Genomic DNA, 24,158 nt, shown 5'->3' with positions numbered 1-24,158 from the left:
TCCTTTTTAGTAGCCCCCACTGGGTTGTGCTTTATGGAAAATGAGGCTCCAAATATGGGATCAAGTAAGACGGAAGATATTTACTTGATCCTATGCAGTGGGACAAAATAATGCTACTCAAGTACTTGCTTATGGGAAAGGAGAACTGAACGTAGTGAGGGGTTAGTAATTATTAAAGGAACCATGGCAGCCATATGAGATACTACACCTGTGAAAAGAAAACGCCATGATGAAATGGAAGCATCCTAAACCTGGGAAACACTAATCATAGTAGTTGTGCCTCATCAAAACCAAAATCACATCAGAAAGGAATACTTAAAAAATTTTTAAATATACTTTCCAGCTTGCTCTCATACACACACATAACATGAATAAACAATTTGGGGGTGGTTGGGAGCTGGAGTTAGAGAAACATCTACAAAGAGGGAAGTTGGAAATAGTAATTTAATTCAGTATCATATTATCATAATAAATGTAAGATTTTAAAATGTCTACACGTTTCTTACTATTATGTACTTTTATAAGACAGGACATACAATAAACAAAGTTAAGACTATGTCCTCCACATAGACCAGTGGAACAGAATAGAGAACCCAGTAATAAAGCTGCACACCCACAATCATCTGATCGTCAACCACACAGACAAAAGCAATGGGGAAAGGATTCCCTATTCCATAAATGCTGCTGGGACAACAGGCTAGCCATATGCATGAGAATGAAACTTGGCCCCTACCATTTACCATATATAAAAATTAAGATGCATTAAAGACTTAAATAAAAGGCCTAAAACTTTAAAAATTCTAGAACATAGGAAATACCTTTTTCAACACTGACCTTGGCAAACAATTTTTTTAATTAAGTTTCCAAAAGCAATTGCAAACACAAATCGGCAGATGGGACTGATTAATGCGCCTCTGTACAACAAAATAACTAGACAGAGTACATAACCTACAGAATGAGAGAAAATTTTTGCTAGCTATGTGTATCTGACAAACATCTAGCATCCAAAATCTACAGGTAACATAAATCCACAAGCAAAAAAGCAACCCCAATAAAAAGTGGAAAAAACGTATGAACAGGTATTTCTTTTTTTTTTTTTTTTTGACGGAGTTTCGCTCTTGTTACCCAGGCTGGAGTGCAATGGCGCGATCTCAGCTCACCGCAACCTCCACCTCCCGGTTCAGGCAATTCTCCTGCCCCAGCCTCCTGAGTTGCTGGGATTACAGGCATGCGCCACCATGCCCAGCTAATTTTTTGTATTTTTAGTAGAGACGGGGTTTCACCATGTTGACCAGGATGGTCTCGATCTCATGACCTCGTGATCCACCCGCCTCGGCCTCCCACAGTGCTGGGATTACAGGCTTGAGCCACCGCGCCCAGCCATGAACAGGTATTTCTTAAAAGGAGACATACAAGTGGCCAATAAACATGAAAAAATGTTCATTATCACTACTCAGCAGAGAAATGCAAATCAAAACCAAATGAGATACTATCTCACACCAGTCGGAATGTCTATGATTAAAGAGTCAAACAGCAGATACTAGTGAGGAAGGGGAGAACAAGGGATACTTACACACTGTTGGCGGGAATGTAAATTAGAGCAGCTACTGCAGAAAGCAGTTTCAGGATTCCTCAAAAAACTTAAGACAGAGCTATCTTCGACCCAGGAATCCTCTTACTGATTGTAAACCCAAAGAAAAATAAATAATTCTACTATAAAGACATACGCACGCTATGTTCACTGCAGTCCTATGCACAACAGCAAATACATGCAATCAACCTGAGCTGATTCCACAGTACATATATACCACATCAATGATGGATTAGATAAAGAAAATGTGGTATATATACACCATGGAATACTATGCAGCCATAAAAAAAACAACAATATTGTGTCCTTTACAATCAACATGAATGCAGCTGGAGACCATTATCCTAAGTAAAGTAACACAAACAGAAAACCCAATACCACATGTTGTCACTTGTAAGTGGGAGCTAAACATTACATACATGTGAACATAAAGATGAGAACAGACATGACTAGAGTGGGGATCGAGGTAGTCTCTCAGTGTACAACACGTATTGGGTACTATGGTCACTACTTGGGTGATGGGATCCATACCCAAACCTCAGCATCATCCAACATACCCATGTAACAAACATATACATGTACCCCCAAATCTAAAATAAAAGTTGAAATTAAGAGTATGTTCTCATAGGCATACTTTGTCAATCCCCAAAATATCATAATGTTAATTCAAAAGATAAAAAAAATAAAATTCAACATCAATAAAGTAATGTGCTCATTTCTTTTGTCACTTCTTTAAAACAATGTATAGACAATACCATAAGAAAAGAGGGCAATCTAAACTGCGTATTACATCAAAAACATTTCAACCCTTAAGACTTCTAAGTATTCAGAGAGCACTATGATTTGTTTACATACATGTTGCACTAGCTAAAAACCCATAAACTAAGTCTGACTTTTATTTTAAATATCTTAATCAATAGTCTTTTTCAGACACCTATGTTGGTCATACATAAATTGTGAATTTTAAAGAGTTCAGACATGCAAAGGACAGAAAATTATAGGTTTGTGGACATATCAAATCATACAGGGACTTGATATTAATTATAAAAGGGTTTCTGACAGGAAACATCGACTGTCCTTTTTTAACCTACGCTCCCCAGAGCATATTTTCCCTATGTATTCTTTTCTTCTTGCTAGCAAAATCTTTACTTCTCAAAAACTACATGTTTTTCCACAACTCTGAGAGGAACAGTCCCATCAAAGAAAAACAACACAATTAACTTGCTTAAAAACATAATGCTAGAGAACTTGATAGAGGCATAAATCTTGGTTTATCAGTGGAAAGGCAAAGAGCCTGGAAAAGATTATATCAATAGATGTCCTTTTAAAAATGTAAAAGGAGGCTCTGGAACGAGTGGTAAGGTACTATCTCAGCGTAGAAAACCTATGCAAAAGCTTCTCCATCAGAGTCAGGCTTTGAGTGCATACCCTATTCTTGTGGCAGAGGTAATGTTATATGCCAATAAAATCTCTGAATATTCTGCCCACAAAATTTTCCATCTCTCTATCCGGGATGGAATTACAACAAACACTATGGCTTCAGCATGGATGGATTAGAGCACCCCAGAAAAGGGTGAAGGACAGCTCCACTTTCTATGCCATTCCACAGAAAATCACCCAGTCCTCTTTTGGAAGACATATTTTCAAGTATATGAACACATCCCAGAAATAGAAACAAGTTAAAAATCTGAACTTCTGCAAACCAGAACTTTTCTTTAAAAGTTTATGTTTACAAAGGGCTTTGATGTATTTCCCATTTGACTTAAATGAATCTTAAGACTGAAACGAAATTACAAAAATGTCAACACAGAGACTTACTCCGTCTTTTTCCAACATCTCCTTTGGAAGTTGCTGCTTCATTTAGAAGAACCATCCCCATGGTGATAGCAGCATCTGCAGTAGTTGTCAAGGAAGCCGTAGAAATAGATGAGTAAAATCTATTAATTTTTCTGGGTCTGAACACAATGCTCCAAAATGGTTAAATTACAAATGCACACAAAGGTAAATACAATGAATTATCTTTATATAACATAAAATCACCATTTGGATAAGCACATATGCCTTAATTTTTAAAATTTATAAACTGAAACTTCAATTTGCGAGATACTGAGAGGCTAAATCTAACGGCTCTTAAATTCCAGGATTTTCACAGAACATATAAACTATAAGGACTCTCAAAACCGGTTACAACATTTCACATTATACATAAAGATATGCACTGCTTACAGACATGGTGACACATTTCATTTTCGTAGTGTGTGTGTGTGTACATAGCTTTTTTCTAAATGCGTTTTTTCATCAGTTTTGTTTAGTTGAAATCTTTATGAAGGTCAGGTATGTCACTGGAAAATCTGGGGGTATACAATTAAAAGTCTTACCAACGCAAACAAGCTTATTTTAATAAAATAATTTAATGAATCTAGCAGAACCCTGAGCTAGTCAGCTAACTGATACTTTAAGAATGAGATCACAAAATTACTTTTGTATTTTATACCTGCTTGCAATACGATGGCTGTATTCATGTTAGGCTGAATAATGCTAGAATTAAGAGAATGATGGGAAATTTTCATCTTCATAAAAAATTCTTTGCCATGTTTTATAATATTTTTGACATTGTCTACTCTTAAGACTTAGAACTCAATTCTGAAAATATATTATGTGTTTTGCCCAAAGATTCACAGATTAAAAATTGAAGAGAAAAATAAAACAATTCTAGGCCAGAACTCTACAATTTGCTTAATTTCATTATGATTCCCTTGTATTCATTTCTACTGCTATTTGTGTATAAACAGCATCAGTAAATCTCCTGTGCAGGATGATACCACTAACAAAAGCTCAAAGGATAACATTGGGCAATGTCTATACGATCAAGTGGAGGAGGTCAGAGAAAATTTTGCAGAGAACATTACCTCTCTGAGTCATGTTTTTAGACCCAAATGATTGAAATTCTGATTAATAAATTGTAATGTTCATATTCAAGTCTGTCTTCGTGACCATATTATCCAACTTCTGAATAATAATACATGCCTGGCTTCTCTCGTTAGGCATTTATGCTTCCATGACCTCTATATACAAATGTTTTTCAAATTATTTGTTTTACCATTGGAACCCTTTCTGGAAAAAAAATCATGAACAACCTATATTTGGAAGCCTAATGTATACAAGAGAAAAAGCCCCTGCCACCCTGCACAATGTCAACCCTCACCACCATACACATACATACCATATACTAGCACTAAACTTTTAGAGATTTGTGCTATACAGCTTAAAAAACACTGAAATTTTTATGAAATTCCTGGGTTTCAATCTTGTAGCAGTGGCCTGAAAAGAATATTGTTAAGAGAATGACTGTTTGGTATTACCAGTATGATAGTCTATAGGCTGTAAATTAGATTCATCATTCTTAACGTGTTTTGGACTGTCTACTTGTATACATTACCGCAAATCCATAAACACTGGACATTGATAATAACACATTTAATTAAAAACTTGTTTCACTAAAACGGTTCATGTGTAGATTTCTACTGCTTAAAACTCAGTTTTCTGGAACAGACAGATGTGACTGATTTGGATCCTTAACAAGGAGTTACTAAAAGTTTCCCCTTTAATAATTTTTTCTGCAGTACCTTTTATATTCATGTAAAAATTTTTATCTACACGTTTAAATATACATATTTAATCTGCTGACAATTCAAACAGAATTGCAGATTATTTTACTATGACTTTTTTATTTTTATTTTTTGAGAGAGTTTCACTTTGTAGCCCAGGCTGCAGAGCAGTGGTATGATCTTGACTCACTGCAACCTCTGCCTACTGGGTTAAAGCGATTCTCATTGCTCAGTGTCCTAAGTGGCTGGAATTACAGGGGCACACCACCATACCCAGACAATTTCTGTATTTTAGTAGAGATGGGGTTGCAGCATGTTGGCCAGGCTGGTCTTGAACTCCTGGTCTCAAGTGATCTGCCAGCCTTGGTCTCCCAAAGCGCTGGGATTACAGTTGTGAGACACCACGCCTGGCTACTATGACACTTAAATATTCCAAACATAAATGGCATTTAAGATGAAATTTTGTAGATATTAAAAGTAAAACATATATTCATTTAATGATTCCATCTGCTGAGCAGCTTCTTCAGTTCCATTAATGAATCATGGGGGAAATGGCAGTATTTCTATTAACTGGGGAAAATAAAGCTTACAAAATAAAATGTATGACAGTTTTAATAGTAGTAAAGCCATATTTTAATATGTTCTTAGGGTCAAATTTTATACACAAGTGCACATGTACACAAATACATATATATCTGTTTGTAAAACACAAAGACTTTTGTGTTTAACGAAACAAAATTGTTATTAGAAAAGCGAAAAGTATATTTTATTGGGCACTACATTTGGTCACCAAAGTGTAACATATCCCTATAAATGTATCTTCATATCATTTTTACTACTCTCCTTCTGTATTGCTACAATGTTGAAAACTATGAGTAACCTGCTTCTCATTTCAACTGCTTAAATTCAAACAATGTAGTAACAGAAAATTATGTAAATAATTTTTGTAAGAGTATATCATATTTTATTGCTTTATCTTATTGATAACATTTGTTTCCAAATGCTTGCTACTAGAAATATTCCTGCAAAGAATATATTTTTACAGGTTTCCTAGAGTATATGTGCAATATTTTCTCTATGGTTTATAACCAGAAGTGGAATTTTTGAGAGGTTCAGTAAGTGTATTTTCAAAGTTGTTAGGTACAATCATACTGTTCTCTCAAATGAGCAATGTAAGTTTCCATTTTTCTTAATTTCACTAACGCAATACTGCCAAATTATTTTTATCAAACTGGTAAGGAAAAAAATTGTATCAATAGCAACCCACTTGGTTCTAAGCATCTTTTGATATGTTAATTCTGCTTTATTTGGTTTAATCTTCAGTACACTACCCCCTTCCCCCCCCCCACCTTGTTACAAAAGCACAGTTGCTTAATTTTATCAGCTTCGAAACATTTTTTTTTTTTTTTTGGTAGATATGAATTGCCTAAAGTACTGTATACCGACTCTCCTACTTTATAGTTTGTGTTTTAAATTGTTTTGTCATATAGAAAGCTCTAATTTTAATGTGGCCAAATTTATTCATCTTTCCCATTATGAGTTTTAGTGGTTGTTTCTTAAACCCTCCTTCTAGGTCTTAAAAAGGTTCTCTGGCCTTTTCTTTTAATACCTTCAAAGCAATTTGGGTAATAAGGAAATCTGTGAACTTGTTATTCCCACTGCCTGAAGTACTTTTTCCTGGGGTGCTCATGTAATTTACTCCCTCACTTCTACTAGGTCTCTTTTCAAATGCAATCTTGTCAGAGAAGCCTACTCTCATCTTTATTCTGATTTTTTTTTTCTATAACATGGTTTTTTTAAAGAAATTGCAGATCGTATACATTTTTTAATTTACTTATTGTCTTTCTTCTGGCACTACAATTTTAGCTCCAAAAGGGCAAGAAGTTTGTTTTGTTCACAATCTTACTCAGTCCCAACAACTCTTTGATGTACATATTATCACCTGTTTACAAATAAGGAAACTGAAGCCCAGAGAAGTTTAAACAACTAGCTCAAAGCCACAGAACTACAGAATGAAAGATGCAAAATAAAAAAGCACAAAAGTAATGAGGTAAAATATTAGGCTTAGATAAAAATGATAACCAAGTGTTGGGCAAAGAACATAACTGGTAGCCCGATTTCAGCATGAAATATCTTTATGCTAAGCATAAAAATCTTTTTTTAGAAAGTATAGAACATTCAAATATCTTTTACTTCTCCATAAACATATTCCAGTTTTTACAAATAAGTTTGCAAATCACTCACAAAATTGCCATATCAAACATGTCTACCTGGATTGTGATTTTACCTTTACATCACTTACGTTTCTGCTTTAAATCACATTGTTATAATTTACTATTTTTGTTGGGAGCAAATGCAGTAACAGTGTAGCATTTTTCAAATTATATGATTTAAAAAATATGCAAACTCCCAATTATAAGGCAGAAAGAGAATAGAAACCCCAAGTCTAACAAAAGTTTTAAGGTTTCAGCATGTCAAAAACCTCAGCAAATCATCAATTATCATGAATTGCATGTGCCAGAAGTATGCCATCAACTCCACTCCTCTAAAGCTATTCCCAAATAAGGAAAAATATAAAATACTAAAAAAATTTTACATACATACAAAAATCTAATTTAGAATACTTTTATATAGTGAAAAATTAAAATGTAAATGTCCAACTATAACATATGGGACATTTTTGTGATAGGTTAAGTAGCCATATAAAATGAAGTTGACAAAAATTCTTAATAACAAAAACAAGATATATTAATTTCCTGACCATACCAAATGAAAAGATGTATACGTATGTATAAAAGTATGTACAAAACCTCAACTCCTTTAAAATAAATGCAGAGAAATGACTGCAGGGAATAAAAGGTAAAAACAGTAACTGGGCTGGGTGTGGTGGCTCATGCCCATAATCTCAACATTTTGGGAGGGTGAGATGAGGGGATCATGAGGTCAGGAGTTCAAGGCCAGCCTGGCCAAGATGCTGCAACCCTGTCTCTACTAAAAATACAAAAATTAGCCAGGCATGGCAGCATGCACATGTAATCTCAGCTACTTGGGAGGCTGAGACAGAAGAATCACTTGAACCCTGGAGGGGGAGGTTGCAGTGAGCTGAGATCACACCACTGCACTCCAGCCTGAAAGAATCAGCAAGACTCCAACTCAAAAACAAAACAAAACAAAAAAGTAACTGTTCATGAGTGGGTTAATAAAACTGTGAACTTTTGTTTTCTTCATTGACCACAGCCTACAGAGCAGAAATTGGCTAAGTTTTTCAGTAAAGGGTTACAAAGTAAATATTTTCAGCTATGCGAGTCATATGGTGTCTGTTGCTATTACTCAGCTCTGTTGTCGTAGTACAAAAGTAGTCACAGAAATACATAAATGAATAGGTTTCTCCCTGATCCAATAAAACTTTATTTAAAACTTTATTTCCAAAAACAGCAGACAGGTTGGATTGGGCCTGCACTAGTCCTAGTTTGCCAACCCCTGCTGTAAAGGTTCTAAGGTGGTATCATAAAACTGTGTACTATTATGTCTGACTGGAATTTAGCTTCATTCTTACTTGAATTTCTTTTTTAATGCAAGAATTTAGTGAATATTTCTGCACACAACCTTAAAGTAGGAATTTTAAAACAAAGAGATTAATAGACCTTGGTTATATACATCCTCAAGGTAAAATGTTTTTGTTAGAAATCAGCAGGGTCAGTAAATAAGTATGATCTCTTCCTCAGAATGTTTCTTACAAAAGTCAGTTTTCTAAGCTTTAAAAAGAAATGAGTAGTGAGCCTTTTTAAAATCTGATGGCTGTAATTAAGACATGTGAATTACACTAAAATGGCTTTAAGCTAGCTAACCGTCCCTATTATTTAAAGATAGATTTTTTTTTAAACTAAAGACCTTTAAGAGTTGAGAATCATTTAGCTTAAATTTCATTGTATTAAATAAAACATTTTTGACTGAAAAAGGACTATATAATACTTATTTGAGGAAAATCACATTTGTAACATAAAAATCTTAATTTTTATACAGAGGAAGACACTAGATGATCATCTCTCAGTGTTCTTATGTGGCATTTCTTTCATTAGGTGGAAGGCTGAATGAATGATTAATGAAAGACCCTACAAATCTAAGAAGATCTACTTCTGACTAAAAAGATTCTTTTTGGTCATTAAATTGATGGGTGTAGCCATCTAGCTGTGCCTTATTGAAGTGTCCCAACATTAAAAGAAAAAAACAGATGGACCTCTATCCTTTATCCTATCCTACACACATACTTTGACCTAGTTTATGTGTTACTTTGCACATTTTTATTAATATCATAGCAATATATATTTCAGCTACTTTGCATGCTCCAGTTTCTTTGCTGATCCTGTTGATCATTTTCCTACTGCTTAGAAAGTCAAAATACTGACATGATCCCACATATAAAAGCTGCTATTTGTGTAATTTACATAAAATACCCAGAGGCACTAAGCATTCTACGGAAATAGTAACAAATATATTTATATTACATTATAATCCCTTCTCAAGTGCACATGATAAGTTTACCTTTGCTCCTAGGAATAAAATCAAGATGTTTTCAATTTTAAGATAAACAGATGTTGAAAAAAATGTTAGCATGTTATAGAAGACTTAAATGAATCTAAATCTAAACTTTTCATCTTGCATCCATTATTAATTTTTTTCTATTGTATGTTTCTCCTTGGATATAACACATTAAAATAAATGTTTGCTCTCTATAACAGACTAGAAACAAATGCAGAATAAAATCATATTTTCACAATAAATGAGAAAAAAGTTTTGCTCATAGAAAAAGCAATATGATCTTTATTTAAAAAAATTTTTAAAGTGCTAATATAACCTTTACTTTTATACAAATAATTTTACTTCCAACTAATATTTATTTCATGTCATTTTCTTGAGATTCCCTAACTAAAAAAACGTGGAGAATTAAGAGACAGTGCAATGTCAGAGATTATAGTTGATAGTAAATCTCATTCTAGAACTTCCGTGTTCTGTATCCACTGGCACCCAGGGATCATATCTTGGTGAATTCAGTGGAAACACTGCTCTATTACCAAAGGAAACGAATTTGATCTGGTTGAAGTTTTAAATAAATTTTTAAATGGCATTTATTCTGCCCTCATGAACTACCTACTGGTAGAAAAAAAGGCAATTAGTTAGGATAGTAAAATTATATTTTTCTGCAAACATTTCTCTAAATGTATAATGGAGGGTGCTTTATTTAAAAAAAATCACTACTTGTAATTACATGTCTGTTTTATTGTGCCATACTTATAAGTGTATTTAGTAAGAAAAGCAGATTTCAGGTTATCCCTTTAAAATCATATATGAGGTTTAGAATTTTAGAAACATTCTATAATCAAAAACATATCTTACCTTGATTTTATCATTTGATCACTACAGTTCAAATTTTCTACTCTGGGAAATTACATAAACAGTTTAAACATAATTTCATATATTATTTCAAATACATATTATTCATATATATACTAATTCTTCCAATTATAGTTTCAAAAAGTGGATATTTGCATGTGATGATATTCCAGTTCAGATCCATGTGCCTCGAGCCTGAGTCTTACTGAATTTTGGACATTTGAAAACCTTTTTAAGAACATAATTGTAACTGGACAATTATTTACACAATAATTTGTTGTGTGTCTTCCTCTCCCTTTAGACTGTAAATGCTGCGCCATCAGACATATTGTCAGGTTTGGTGACTTTAGTACCTAAGCAAATAGCACATAACCCTGCATGTATGTGTGTATTTATATTTATGAATCTCTCACATGTTTGTTTTTATACTGATAGTGGATGTGGTGTTCTGTACAAATATATGATAGAATAACTAAAGAATTATCAACATATCCACTATATCTTTATTAAAATGACCTTTTCAGATTTATATAACAAATATACACAATATATAATTTGGTGAGAATATTACTGGCTATTCACCACAGAGATTTTGATTTATTGGGAAAACATTACTAAGTAGAAAAACAATGGGTTAATAGTTTCAAGCTCTTGACTCTTCAACTGATTGGCTTTATGATCTTAAGCAATTTAAGCAAACTAATCCCTTTCTCATCAACCAATTATGAGGTCTAATCAATCGTAGAAACTTTTTTAAGCTAAACATTCCTCTCCAAACCTTGTTTTCCTCCATATTTCTATCCCACAACCCACAAGAGAACTTCTGAATCATCTCTGATTCCTGTTCTTGAACCTTACTTGTGATATTTATCATCGATTTTGAGTCTTCTTCCTCTCAAATAGCAGCTGAATCACTCATCCATTACCTGACTTAGGTTCATCCTAGAGAATGAACCATTGCCAGTGACTCCTGCTTCCTTTGCTCTCTCTTCTCTATCCTATCCTTAATATTGTTCCTGGAGAAAACCTCCATTGGCTTTCTGTTGCCTAAACAGTCATGAGATACACATGCCACTACTTCCCTTTCCACAGACAAATTTATCAGGAAGACATTAGGGGCTGAATCTCAAAACACTTCAGAAAGAATCCATAAGTTACCCAATGCCAAATATGTAAAACTAACATATCAACTGTACTGCATCTACTACCTGTACGTAAAATTCAAATTTCTTAGGAAGGTTTTCATTATCCAGCCTAACCAAACTTTCACCAGTCTTCTCACAATTTGTATTCCAGCCTTAATGAATTTCCTGTCTTCCTGCAGTAAAGAGTACTATCTCTCATTTTATGATTGTGTATCTGTTGTATCTTCTACTGACATAACCTCCTCACTCATTTCTCTGTCTCTGAAACTCCTTTTTAGACTTCAAAATCCATCTGAAAAGTCAGTTCCACTTCTCTAGATAGGGAGTTAGCTCCTCTCTTGCTATTTCCTTTGCATATATTGGTCTCACTGTATTGTAAGTATTTTTCTGTCATCCTACCTTTCTGTAAACAGCAAATACCTCGTTCACATTTGCATTAGGTGTTCAAAACATTAAAAAAGGAAAACTAAATGAAATAAAAGTAAAATTTTAAACATGCAAGAATATAAAGCCCTATGTAGGTTATTGTTGGATGGTTCACATATATTCTGTATTAAAATATTATTTCTTACTGTTTCATATAGTTTTCTCTCAAAGACTATTAAGGGTTATTCTTTTTTTTCTTAAATAAGGTACCAAAAATGTAACAGTACTGATAAGGAGACAATTTTATTCTTAGTAAATAAAAATCTATAACCCATGATACAAAATGAGTCCACCTGTTTTCTCTTAGGTTTTTTTCCAACAAAACTTTGTATATAGCAACTGCATCTAACAATCTAAATTACTAAATTAGGATGCGACATCCAAAAGATAGAAATGTTCTCCCTACAGATACAAGTAATCATCTGGTATTTGTAATTTTTTGCATAAAGAAAAAAATACACACAAAAATTACAAAGAAAATGTGGACTGTTCACAAAGTAGTAGTAGCCTGTTAAATGAAACTAGAATCAGAAATTATGGAAAAATAACTTCAATTTTTTTTTTTTTTTTTGAGAGTGTCTCACTCACTCTGTTGCCCAGATTGGGGTGTAGTGTGTGATCAATCACAGCTCACTGTAGCCTTGACCTCCCAGGGTCAAGTGATCCTCCTGCGTCAGCCTCCCAAGTAGCTAGAACCAGAGGTGTATGCCATCATTCACATCTGGCTACTTTTAAAATTTTTTGTAGAGACAGGGTTCTCCCTACTGTTGCCCAGGCTCGTCTCAAACTCCTGGGTTCAAGTGATCCTCTTGCCTCAGCTTGCCAAAGTGCTGGGATACAGGCATGAACCTCTCTGCCTGGACTTCTTTTAAAGTTCTACTGATAATATTAATGAGTCCACCATTTTAAAAGAATTTTTCTCTTTCTTTGTAACAGATATGTCTAAAATAAAAACACAGGAGAAACAAGCAACAAATAATGACTACTGGCATAAAAAGAATAGGAATTTTTAATTCTTTTATGTATCACTGCTAAGATCTATATGAAAAAAATCATACTTCTTGTAAAATTTCTTTGAATCCTAAATCTCGGCTTGATGTCAATGAAACCTTGGAGAATTCCTGCCATACAATAAAATGATGATCTCAACACAGCTTTTCATCCTTATGCTCGGTATTCCTGATGTGTTTCAATAAACTCATCACTTTAGATAAAGTATACTGCTAAAAGTATAATGCTACACCAGGGATTGAAACAAGTTAGGAAAAAAACCAAGAGTTAAAAACTTATCTTAACAAATGCTTTAGGTTTCTATCCATTTGCTTTAATGTTAACATATTTTGCTTCCTGAATATCTTTAATAAGTTGAGAGTAAATACAACTTTACTCTTGTTAATACGGAGTAGATATGCCTATAAACATTCACAAATACTTCATTTTCTCACCAAAGACCCCTCTCATATGCAGAAAGCATTAATCTTTTACCATATTAAAGCTGGAGGGCAAAAACTGATTTGTGGAAAAATATAACAAAATTTGAGAATGTTTACTCAAATACAGGTGTTTCCAATTCCAATCTATGAGACAACCTAGAGCAAGGGAAGTACTTCTCACAGTAGTTTCTTAATTTTGAAATCACAAAGCATACAGGCAACTAAATAAATGTAAGCAAGAAATGGGCTGCAGATATGCCCAATCTCATGTATGTATCCAAGTATGTGTAATCAAGGGTAGAAGAAATAAAAATGTTGAGAAATGGAAGAAGACAGTCAATGTTATTCAATGAGTTTCAGAAAGGTATTTTTTAGTTGTCCTGCTATATAAATGAGATTTATAATCTTTTTCTTTTCAACTTCATTTCCTTCATTTTCATGAAACTTTGAAAAACACTGCCTTTCTATTTTAAGTTTTACAATTTAATGTGTTTAAAAAATTAACTTTAGAAAAATTAAGTCTTTTCAATGTTAACACTTCAAGTTTTAGAATTCTGATAAATTTCATTAGGAGATTTTTTTTCATGGTCATCTACACCTTTGTCAAAAACTAGGTGTATTAGTTCTCAGACTGCTAATAATAAAGACATACATGACCCTGGGTAATTTATAAGGAAAAAAAGGTTTAATGGACTCACAGTTCCACATGGCTGGGGAGGCCTCATAATCATGGCAGAAGGCAAAAGGCACAATTTACAGGGCAGCAGGCAAGAGAGAGCATGTGCAGAGGAATGCCCTTTTATAATACCATCAGATCTCGTGAGACTTACTATCATGAGAACAGCATAGGAAGAACCCACACCCATAATTCAATTACCCCCACTAGGTCTCTCCCATGACACGTGGGGATTATTACAATTCGAGGTAAGATTTGGGTGGGGACACAGAGCCAAACCGTATCACTAAGGAATCATCCAATATATATGTATTTATGCATGTTACCTGTGGCCACCAAACTCCTGAAGAAGAAAGAAGGGAAATACAGAGAGGAATAAACCAACTAGCCTTTTGTGATTACTGGATGCTTAATGTGTGCTATCTCATTTTCTTCAAAAAGAAATGTCATGTGGTTAGTATTGCTAATCCTGATTTTACAAAACAGGAAGTCTTTGAGCTTCTCGAGAATTCCAAGTGCTTTAAACATTTCCCATCCCTTTTCCCTACCATACAGTAATCTGTATACACCACCACTTGATGCAGTGCTTAAAACACAGTAAGCAAATAAAACAGGATGCCTAAATAAACCGAAGTTGTCTTTGCTGGCAGATTTTTTAAAAAGCACTGTTATGACACAACAAAGTAATAAAATCCAAAACTTCAATGTTGTTAAAAATATAGTATTTTTCATCTAGATTGGAAAGAATAGCCATGACTAACATTCATTCATCAAATATGTCACAGACCATAATCAAGTATTGTACATAAAACTTATGTACTTGCATAATCAATAGACCATGAGAAAGAAAACTGAATTCTAATTCTAGCTCAAGTGGGCTTCCCTAACATAGGCTCTAGTTTTCCTGTATATAAAATGAAGTTTGGCCTAGAGGAATTTTAAGATACTTAAAGGTCTACAGCTTTGGTTATATACTGTACTGGAGAATTTGGTTTAGACTCCTTCATTTGCATATGAATCTTAGTAACCAGGATACTAATCAAATTTTATAAAGATTACTAGAGGCATACTTTGAACTCTTATGACTCACTATGTTCAAGCACCACTATGAACTTAAATTTCAAACATTTTCATAAGACTCACACAAACATCTATATTTGCCCAAAATAGCGCATCCAAACTAATTTTATCTCATTCTAAGAACATTCAGATTAGATGCTTGAACCTTACCTTTTTCTTATCCTGTTACATTCTTGATCCTTCTAACTTCAAATCATAAATTATATTGTATGATCTGATTCACAAAACTTATTCTGATTTAGTCTGTTATGTTCCAAAAACGCATGTCGAACCACCCTAAATCTCCTCCGTCTGACATATCATTACTTACGGGGACCAATATGATGATAATCCCTTAATATTAAGTTGCTATTAATACCATAAGGCACTTTTTCTTCCCATTAAGATGCTGTAGGGGAAATATATAACTTTCACAAAAAAATCTAGTCAGAGATCATCAATGTAGAGTAAAACTAAGACTCTGAAATTCAACAGTAAAAAAGTAAATTATGATCTGTTAATGATACTTAATAGCAACAAATTATACTGTAATAGGAAATAATTAGCATAAAAGTAAAAAATAGTCATATAGTACAGCTTAAAATTTAATGTCTTTTAAAAGTCTTGATATTTACTGCCAGGAACAAATGTCAATTTAATAACATGTAGCTTTGTCTTGCCCTTTTCAATTCATCAGTATTTTAAAAAGGATACTCAGTACCAGAATAATGTGTGACTCTGCCACAAACTGAGCCTGGCTGCTTCCATGAATGTAGCTCTATTAAGAAAGACAAAAAAAAAAAAAAAAAAAAAAAAAAACCAAAAATTACAATTTGAGAAAGCCACATAATTGTTTTCAAGTTTTATGTCATGAAGATAAACAATGGAAAAATCTAATTAGATTTCTACTACTTCAATTTTTATTACTTTCTACTAATTAAGTCCCTATTAACAATTATTTTAAATAATTAGTTAAATGCAAATAGATGGCAATGTTGGTTGACGATACTGTAAACTGTAGGCGGCAACTTAGTTATCAAAAATAAATTTAAGTTGTTAAAGGATTTATCACAAACATTCACACATAAAATATAATGATCCCTATAGAGTTATTGCAAAACTACAATTAAAAGCATAACATATAAATTAGAACAAAACATTTTTATGATTTTTCATCCTTTAAAATAAGTTAGAAATGATCAAATATCTAATCCCTACTTTCTACATTATCAAAGTTTTTAAACTAAGGAGTCAGCTTTATAAATGTACACATTTCACTACAGCATTTAAATTTTTTCAAAACATAATTTTTAAAATTGTTTTTACCCTATTAAGTATATAGTTCATACCAGCTGATTATAGAAAATCTAACATAAATCTCCATTTAGATTATTTTGCTTCTAAATTGATTCCCATGACTATTTCTGCTGTTAATCTCTCTTATGAATATCAGTTGCTATGCAATCGTTTGAAATAAATGTCCTTGCCTTGGTTTTCTGTTTATAAACAAAATACTGGAGAAAAAAATCTAACACCTTATTAAATCAGTGCCTCAACTTTTACATCATTTATGATGCATAACTGTATCATACAATTCAGATAGTTTTCTCAAGGTATCTTTTTTTTTCTTCCATCTTGTTCAGAGGGTACATGTGCAGATTTGTTACATGGGTAAATTGCATGTTGCTAAGGTTTGGTGTACAAATGATTTTGTCACCCAGGTAGTGTGAGCAAAGTACCTGACAGGTAGTTCTCCAATCCTCACTTTCATCCCACCCTTCATCCTCAAGTAAGCCCCAGGGTCTACTGTTCCCCTCACTGTCTATGTGTACTCAATGTTTAGCTCCCACTTACAAGTGAGAAGATGGGGTATTTGGTTTTCTGTTACTGCATTAATCAGCTTAGCATCATGCCCTCCAGCTGCACCCATGTTGCTACAAAGGACAGGATTTCATTTTTATGGCTGTGTAGTAATCCATGGTGAATATGTACCACATTTTCTTTATCCAGTCCACTGTTGATTAACAATCACATAAAGTAGTTATTACCTGTCATCTTCCAAATGAGGAAACTGAGACAGAAATTTAACTAACTTGTTCAAGATTGTATAACTAGTAATTGGTGAAGTTTGGACTGAAACCTAGGAATGTTCATATAGGTATGCATGCCCTTTCCACCATATAAAAACAACTTAGCAAAACACAGGAGGAACCTCAAGTAAAACTGTAAAAACTTTACTTGGCAATCAGATAATTAAATGTTAACAATTAAAGTAATAAAAATCAACATTATGTAACTAACATATCCGAATTTAATCGTACAGGAATAATATGCCCAAATTTACATAACAACTGCAAGATAGTTTGTCTCCAAGAGAATCACAAATTTAGAGAATAACATCAGACATCTTCTAGGTAAGTGGTTTATAACCTTTTCTGTTTGCTTTCAGTAACAGAATCCTCTCTGATCAATCTTTTCTCAAGGTCATCAATGGAATTCCCCATTACCAAATTCTATGGTCATATCTCAATTTTATTGGATTTAACCTGCCTGAAAAATCTGCTGCATCTGACCACTCTCTTTTTGTAATGTTTGCTTCACTTGACTTGCAGGATCCCAATCTTGAGGATGATCCTACCTCATTAGGTCTTCCCCCTCAGAATGGAGGAGGCTGTTTCCTTACTACCTTCTAGACTCTGGAGCATGTCAGCGCTCCACAGGCTTAGGCCTATTCCCTCTACTCAGCCTTCCCAGGTGTTCTCATCCAATCTCATGGCTTTAATATCATGTCTGTATCTAGTCTGATATATTGGAAATCTAAAAACGGCTAAAATGAAACTCCTGATATGCCTCCATTTCTATCCCAGAATCTGCTTCTCTCCCATTCTCCCCTAACTCAGGAGAAGGTAATGAAATTTTTCCAGTTGTTTACGCAAAAATCCTGGAATTACCTTTGTGTCTCTGCCCTTAATTTTCTTTCGCCCTTTTCCTCGCCTTTATTCTCTCCTTCCTCCCTCCCTCCCTCTCCACAAAGACAATCATTAGAAAATCTGTTGGCTCTACTTTCAAAATTCATTCCAAATTCAACTGCTTTTCACCATTCCCAGGAAGAACTAGCAAAGGAACCTAAAAAATAAGGTCCAAAGATTTCTGGTCCAAGCAGTCATCATCTCTTGCCTAGACTACTGCAATAGCCTCCCTTTATTCTCCGCACCTCTACCCTAGAGCTGGTTTGTCATTCAGATAAGTACTGTCAAAACTATCCCATCATTACCTTGCTCAGAACCCTTCGATGCTTTCTCAAATGTGTGAAAAACACTGTATCATGCAATGCCTTTTGTGTTTCCAGGCACAGTAACAAGAAACCTACATACTTCATTTTTAAAATACAGCTAAGTTAAAAAAAAAAAAATCACACTTTGTCCTTAGAGACTTATTTCATGAAACTGATCTGTAACACTTGTACCATATTTCTTGTATATATAAGGCAGGAAAGAGGAAAGGCTTTGGACACAGTCCTGAACTTGCCACCTACTAGCTATATTATTCTAAACAAAGTACTTAACCTCATTTAACTTTAAAATAGGATTAGGAGGATATTCCTCAAGATATTTTCCTAAAAATCAAATAAGACAGTATGATACACAATAGTGTAATGATCAAAAGTAATCAAACATAAATCATTTTATAGTCTCCACTTCAACAAACTTTATCTTGTTCAACAAAAGGCTGAGAAGCTGTTTTTATCTTCTAAACAAATAGCATTCAGGAATTCTTTCTTTTTTATAAATGAATTTAGTGTGTTGAACTGATATTTTAAAAGATAATATTCACGAATGTATACTAACATTTGACTTTTGTACATCTTTTTTTTTTTTCCTTCAAAATCACATCAAGACCAGGTACTCTAAGAGCCTTCAGGATTTAATAAGCTTGAATTTGTTTGCAATTTTTAATTGATCAATTAGTATGTATCAGGCACCAACTCAAGCAACAGAAATCCAGCAGTTATAGGAAAAAATATCTATGTTCTCAAGGAGCTTACATACACAAACTACATGAAGACATTTTGTCTACTAATGTGAAACAAAGAGATTATTAGCACACATCAGAAGCTGTTAAGAGTAAGCACAAGAATAAGAATGAATAAGTATTGCAGAGATCTTAAGCACTGACCTTAGATAGTTAGCTTTCAATTATGGGGCCCTTAAAGCAATAACCTAATTCACTTAAGGTCTGCAATTTTAAGCTGATCTTAAAATTTTTTATGTAACAGAAGCATATACTTTCAAAATCCTTTGAAAAAGGGAATATTGAGTAATGAATTCCCTTAAAGCTAAATCATGATGTTCATTTATTTTCCTGATTTTTAACTAATTCTCATGAGTGAGGGAAATATCAGCAACTCAGGATAATTTATTCCAAAATATGTATTTAACTTGTATTTATAAAAGCATTGCATTTTCGGATCAGATGAATAGTCAAGAAAAAAATGTGTGCAGTCTTAAGGATACAAATCAATTCTTTCACAGGAAATGTTTTGACAAGCCATTAATATAAGTGTTTTTTAACTTGTCCATTGAATATTTCTTTTTTTGATGCAGATTTTCACTCTTGTTGCCCAGGCTGGATAGCAGTGGCCATGATCTCTGCGTATTAAAACCTCCATCTCGCAGGTTCAAGCCATTCTCCTGCCTCAGCCTCCTGAGTGGCTGGGATTACACGTGTGCATCACCATATCCAGCTAATTTTTGTATTCTTAGTATTGATGGGGTTTCCACTTGTTAGCCAGGTTGATCTCAAACTCCTCACCTTAGGTGATGCTCACTTCGGCCTCCCAAATTACTGGGATTACAGGCGTGAGCCACCACGCGCAGCCCCACTAAGTATTTCATAGAACATATGTGAACCAACATAAAATAAAAAGAATGGTTCATAAAAATACGTTCATAAGACATTTACCATGACCCGTGACTTAAAGCCCAATTTTATGTAGAAGAAATATTAGATGAAGTTTGCATATCATAATATGAAAAAATAATATATATGAATGATACTATATTCTTAATTTCAAGTAACATACTTGAAAAATATTTTGTTTGATATAGTAGTTCTATAACTCTTATGTAGCAATATCAAGGATGAATGAAAATAAAATGGAAACAAAGCTAAATATACTGTATATCTGCATGTGAAATAAACCTGATTCCACTTAAGTTATTCCTAAATTCTTGGGAAGATGACACCAGTCAGTATGTTCTGCTTTTTCAATGTTATTTTAAAATTGTGCTAGTAGTAAATACTCCTTAAAGAGTCCTTTTAAACACTTGCTGTTCTGAAAATAAGAATGGCTAGAGTGTACCAACAGGTTGTTACTTGAGAAGGTAGCTGTGGTAACAAAAACAAACAGAACTTAGAAGTCAGTTTCCAGTGCTAATAATGGCCATTCAATTTAAAAAAAATAGGTGTTACTTCATCATTTAGTAATTTGGGCCTCAGTTGCCTTATCCGCAAATTGGAAATTGACTGCATAAAGGTAACAGTGTAGTATTATAAGTTTATAAAATGGATTTTAGTCAAATTCCCTTAAGTAATTTCTCTATCCTAGGTTTGCCACAACTGAGACCTCAAACAAATTATTCTAAACTTCAGATTGTTAAGCTCTTTGATCGAAATAATAAAATGTGAGAAGTCAATTGATAATACATGTAAAATAGCCTAATGCCTGAAACACACTAGTAAGTCAACAAATGTAATCTATCATCGTCATCATTAATCATCTAAGATTCAAACAAGATTCCAAATTTTAATGTCTTAAGTCATGTGACTCATAGACAGTAAAATTAATGTCACTGGTTATGCCCACTGTTAATTCAGTCATAGTAAACTATATCTGAGTTAAATTCTCTTGCCAGTAAGTTGTTTTTGGAAAGTTATGCAAGTCCCTTCTATACCAACCTGATATTATCAGCCTTGAGAGTAAAAGATATCAACAACCAGCCTGTTTGATTAATCCTAACAAAGACTACGTTAGTTAAGTGAGCTTTGGATCAAAACCAAATTCTAAAGTAAGAAGAGTGCAAAAAGTTGTTCAGTAATACAAATATGCCAGAAAATAGCCATTTTGAAGACAATAAAACATAGGGTTCAAATTAATTATTCCTCTTTTATTCACTGTTAAAGCAGTGCTGGCATTTATTTGCTTCAGCATATAATCCTTAGTTAAAAAAAAAAGATAAAAAATAGAAAAGCTTAAATCAATCCCAAGACGTTTTTGAATTTTGATCCATTTTTAAACTGTAACATTTTTAAAAGGACCAATTACAACATTAAGTAAATGGCAAATGAAACTAAGATCTGACAGTGTTGGAAGATACCCAAATGATGATTTGTCTCAATTCAGGTCAAAGCTACACAACGCTTTTTGGTCCCTTCTTTTATTTTAAAATACATGATTGCAAAATAAACCAAGAGCTTGTACACAGCTAGAGGAAACACTGCTGATTATCTTTCACTAACTACATGAATTCTTTCAGTCCAATTTTGTCATGCAGTTTTACTCCAATCAGTATGAAATGACATGCAAATTTTTTCCATCTATTTTCTTTAACCCTCCTTGAAAACATCATGAAAAAGTATTAAGGTGGATCCTTTCAGCCCGTTTCAGTCCTTTATTCACTACCTGCTAGAACAAAGGCAATGGACACGCGAAATCTAACAAAATCTTTTAAGTGATAACCTCTCAATTGTTTAGCATCTGATTCAATATTCTTTATAATACAGAAATTATTGCAATAGCAAAAAAAGAAAAGAAAATACAATAATTTACTGTCAACCTAGAAATAAACCATAGGGAAAAAATCTTGTATTTTCTTTGACAACACTTCTAAGTCAAAAGGGTTGCCTTACTGTTTTTAAATGAATTTAACTATCTCTGAAATTCATCTAGACTACTTAAGATTTTCCAGTAGAAGGGCTCTAGTTTTCCTGATCAAAGTCTACAAAAAATGGGAGATCTGCTTTTCTGTGCATGATAGAATCAATTTATTTTTACTAAGTGTGTTAGTCTGCTTGGTTGCCATAGCAAAATACCACAGACAGCATGGCTTAAACAAGGGAAATTATTTTGTCATAGTTCAAGAGATTCAAAGTCCAAGATGTAGATGCCAATGGGATTGGTGTCTGGGCAGAAGACAGCCACCTTCTCATTGTGTGCTCACATGATGTCTTCTTTGTGAGCAGACAGGGATAGGTAGGTGTCTCTGTACTTTCCTCTACTTATAAGGCCACCAGTCCAATTAGATTAGGGACCTTCTCTTATGACCTGATTTAACCTTAACTGCCTCCTAAAGACCCTATGTCCAAACAGTCACATTGAGAGTCAAGGCTTCAACATCTGAATTTTAGAGGGACAGAATTCAGTTCATACCTCTAAGTAATTCTGAGTAAGAGAGCCTTTCAAAACCTATCAGCTAGTAGGAATGTAGTAATGACAGCAGTTCAGAGTTTCCTTTGTGTGTTAAAATACTAACAATTATTTTCTTTTCAGTTTCTTTTTTAGAATACTAATGTCCAGAAAGTGATACTTCTGAACTCTTAAGATAGGAAGTATCTTGGGTCATCACTATCACTGCACAAAATAAGCTTAAATCCCACTCTAACATTCTAATAGGAGAGTCCTCTGTTTCTTACTAGTTACATGTTTCAAGTCCTATCCTTGGGGTCTTCTTCGAGGCAGCATTATTTTTACTAGGCTATCTACACCAAATGGCAGATGTGATACAGATAATAAAATACTCAGGCCAAGTCCTTCTGTATTTGCCTGAAAGAAGAGATAAAAATAGGTATTATCTACATCCAGGTGACAAAGAATGCCACTTGTTTGATTTCCCCAGAGGCTGCACATATCTTGTACTTGAAATTCCTAAGCACTTCATTAGATATTTGGCTTAAACTAAAAAATGATTACAACAGAGAAATAAAACAGTTCTTTATGAAAACAGTGATACATCTTGATTACTTGCCACTGAAAGTATATTGTTTCTGTGAGGTGTTAGCAGCAAGTCACCATTCTCTTTTCAACTGAAGTTGTAGGACATTATTTAGCCAAGTCTCAGTTGAACTTATTGCTTGACCTGTATAGAGTATAAAATCCTTACCTGGCCCAGTCACACTTCAAAAAGTCATCTTGGAATTTTATTTTCCTATGTGAGGATCAAAAAGGTTGATCACTTAACCTAAGTCTGTGGTTATCAAAAGAATTTCAAAATGATGTGTGCATGAAACTGACTAGAGATACTTGTTTAACAAACAGATTTTCAGGCTCTATATGTGGAAATTCCAATACAACATGTCTGTGGTAGGACCAGCAATTTGCAATCCTGATGAGCTATAAGCCATGACTGAATAACTACGATGTTTTTCAGGAGGCTGTATGGGAAGAAGCAATGTGTAATACTGTAAAAGCTTTCAGGAAGGCTATATATTCAGGGAAAACTCACTAGTAAGAAGTTTGTTTTAAAACAGTTTTTTTAAAATAATAAATGAATTGCTACACATTCAGAGAAAATATCTTACTAGTTTAAGATTTGTTTTTTAATAAAACATTTCCAGTGGAACAGTGGGAGTTCAGAGCTCTACAGATATAAGCCATATGGAGAGCTTGTGGCAAGTTGAGCCCAAGCAACAGAAGATTCTATATACATGAAGTTAATCAGGCAGATCAAGAAACACCATATAACAAGCAGCATATTTTTGAAAATTCAGATAGCAATCATCCTGTCTAGTATTCTGAGACAGTCTCTAGAACACTGTACAAGGCATAGTAAA

The 24,158-nt window shown here is 33.7% G+C and overlaps 1 protein-coding gene across 5 annotated transcripts in view; it reads right to left on the bottom strand.

Moving 5' to 3' along the window:
- Positions 1 to 24,158, bottom strand: part of TUSC3 (tumor suppressor candidate 3) — a 218,223-nt gene that overhangs the window by 17,470 nt on the left and 176,595 nt on the right. For all 5 annotated transcript variants that reach the window (XR_004271998.1, XM_032288343.1, XM_032288345.1 and 2 more), the window contains exons 7-8: positions 16,044 to 16,107; positions 3,410 to 3,484 (exon numbers count right to left, since the gene is read on the bottom strand). Coding sequence is in view for 4 of the 5 variants with exons in the window: in XM_032288343.1 (XP_032144234.1) it covers positions 3,410 to 3,484; positions 16,044 to 16,107 (139 nt within the window). In the remaining variant the exon portion in view is untranslated. The remainder of the gene's footprint in view (positions 1 to 3,409; positions 3,485 to 16,043; positions 16,108 to 24,158) is intronic.

Source organism: Sapajus apella, unplaced genomic scaffold (genome assembly GCF_009761245.1).
Source record: "Sapajus apella isolate SASKATOON/1434 unplaced genomic scaffold, GSC_monkey_1.0 scaffold21, whole genome shotgun sequence".
NCBI lineage: Eukaryota > Metazoa > Chordata > Mammalia > Primates > Cebidae > Sapajus > Sapajus apella.
This window is presented reverse-complemented; position numbering and strand designations above follow the sequence as displayed.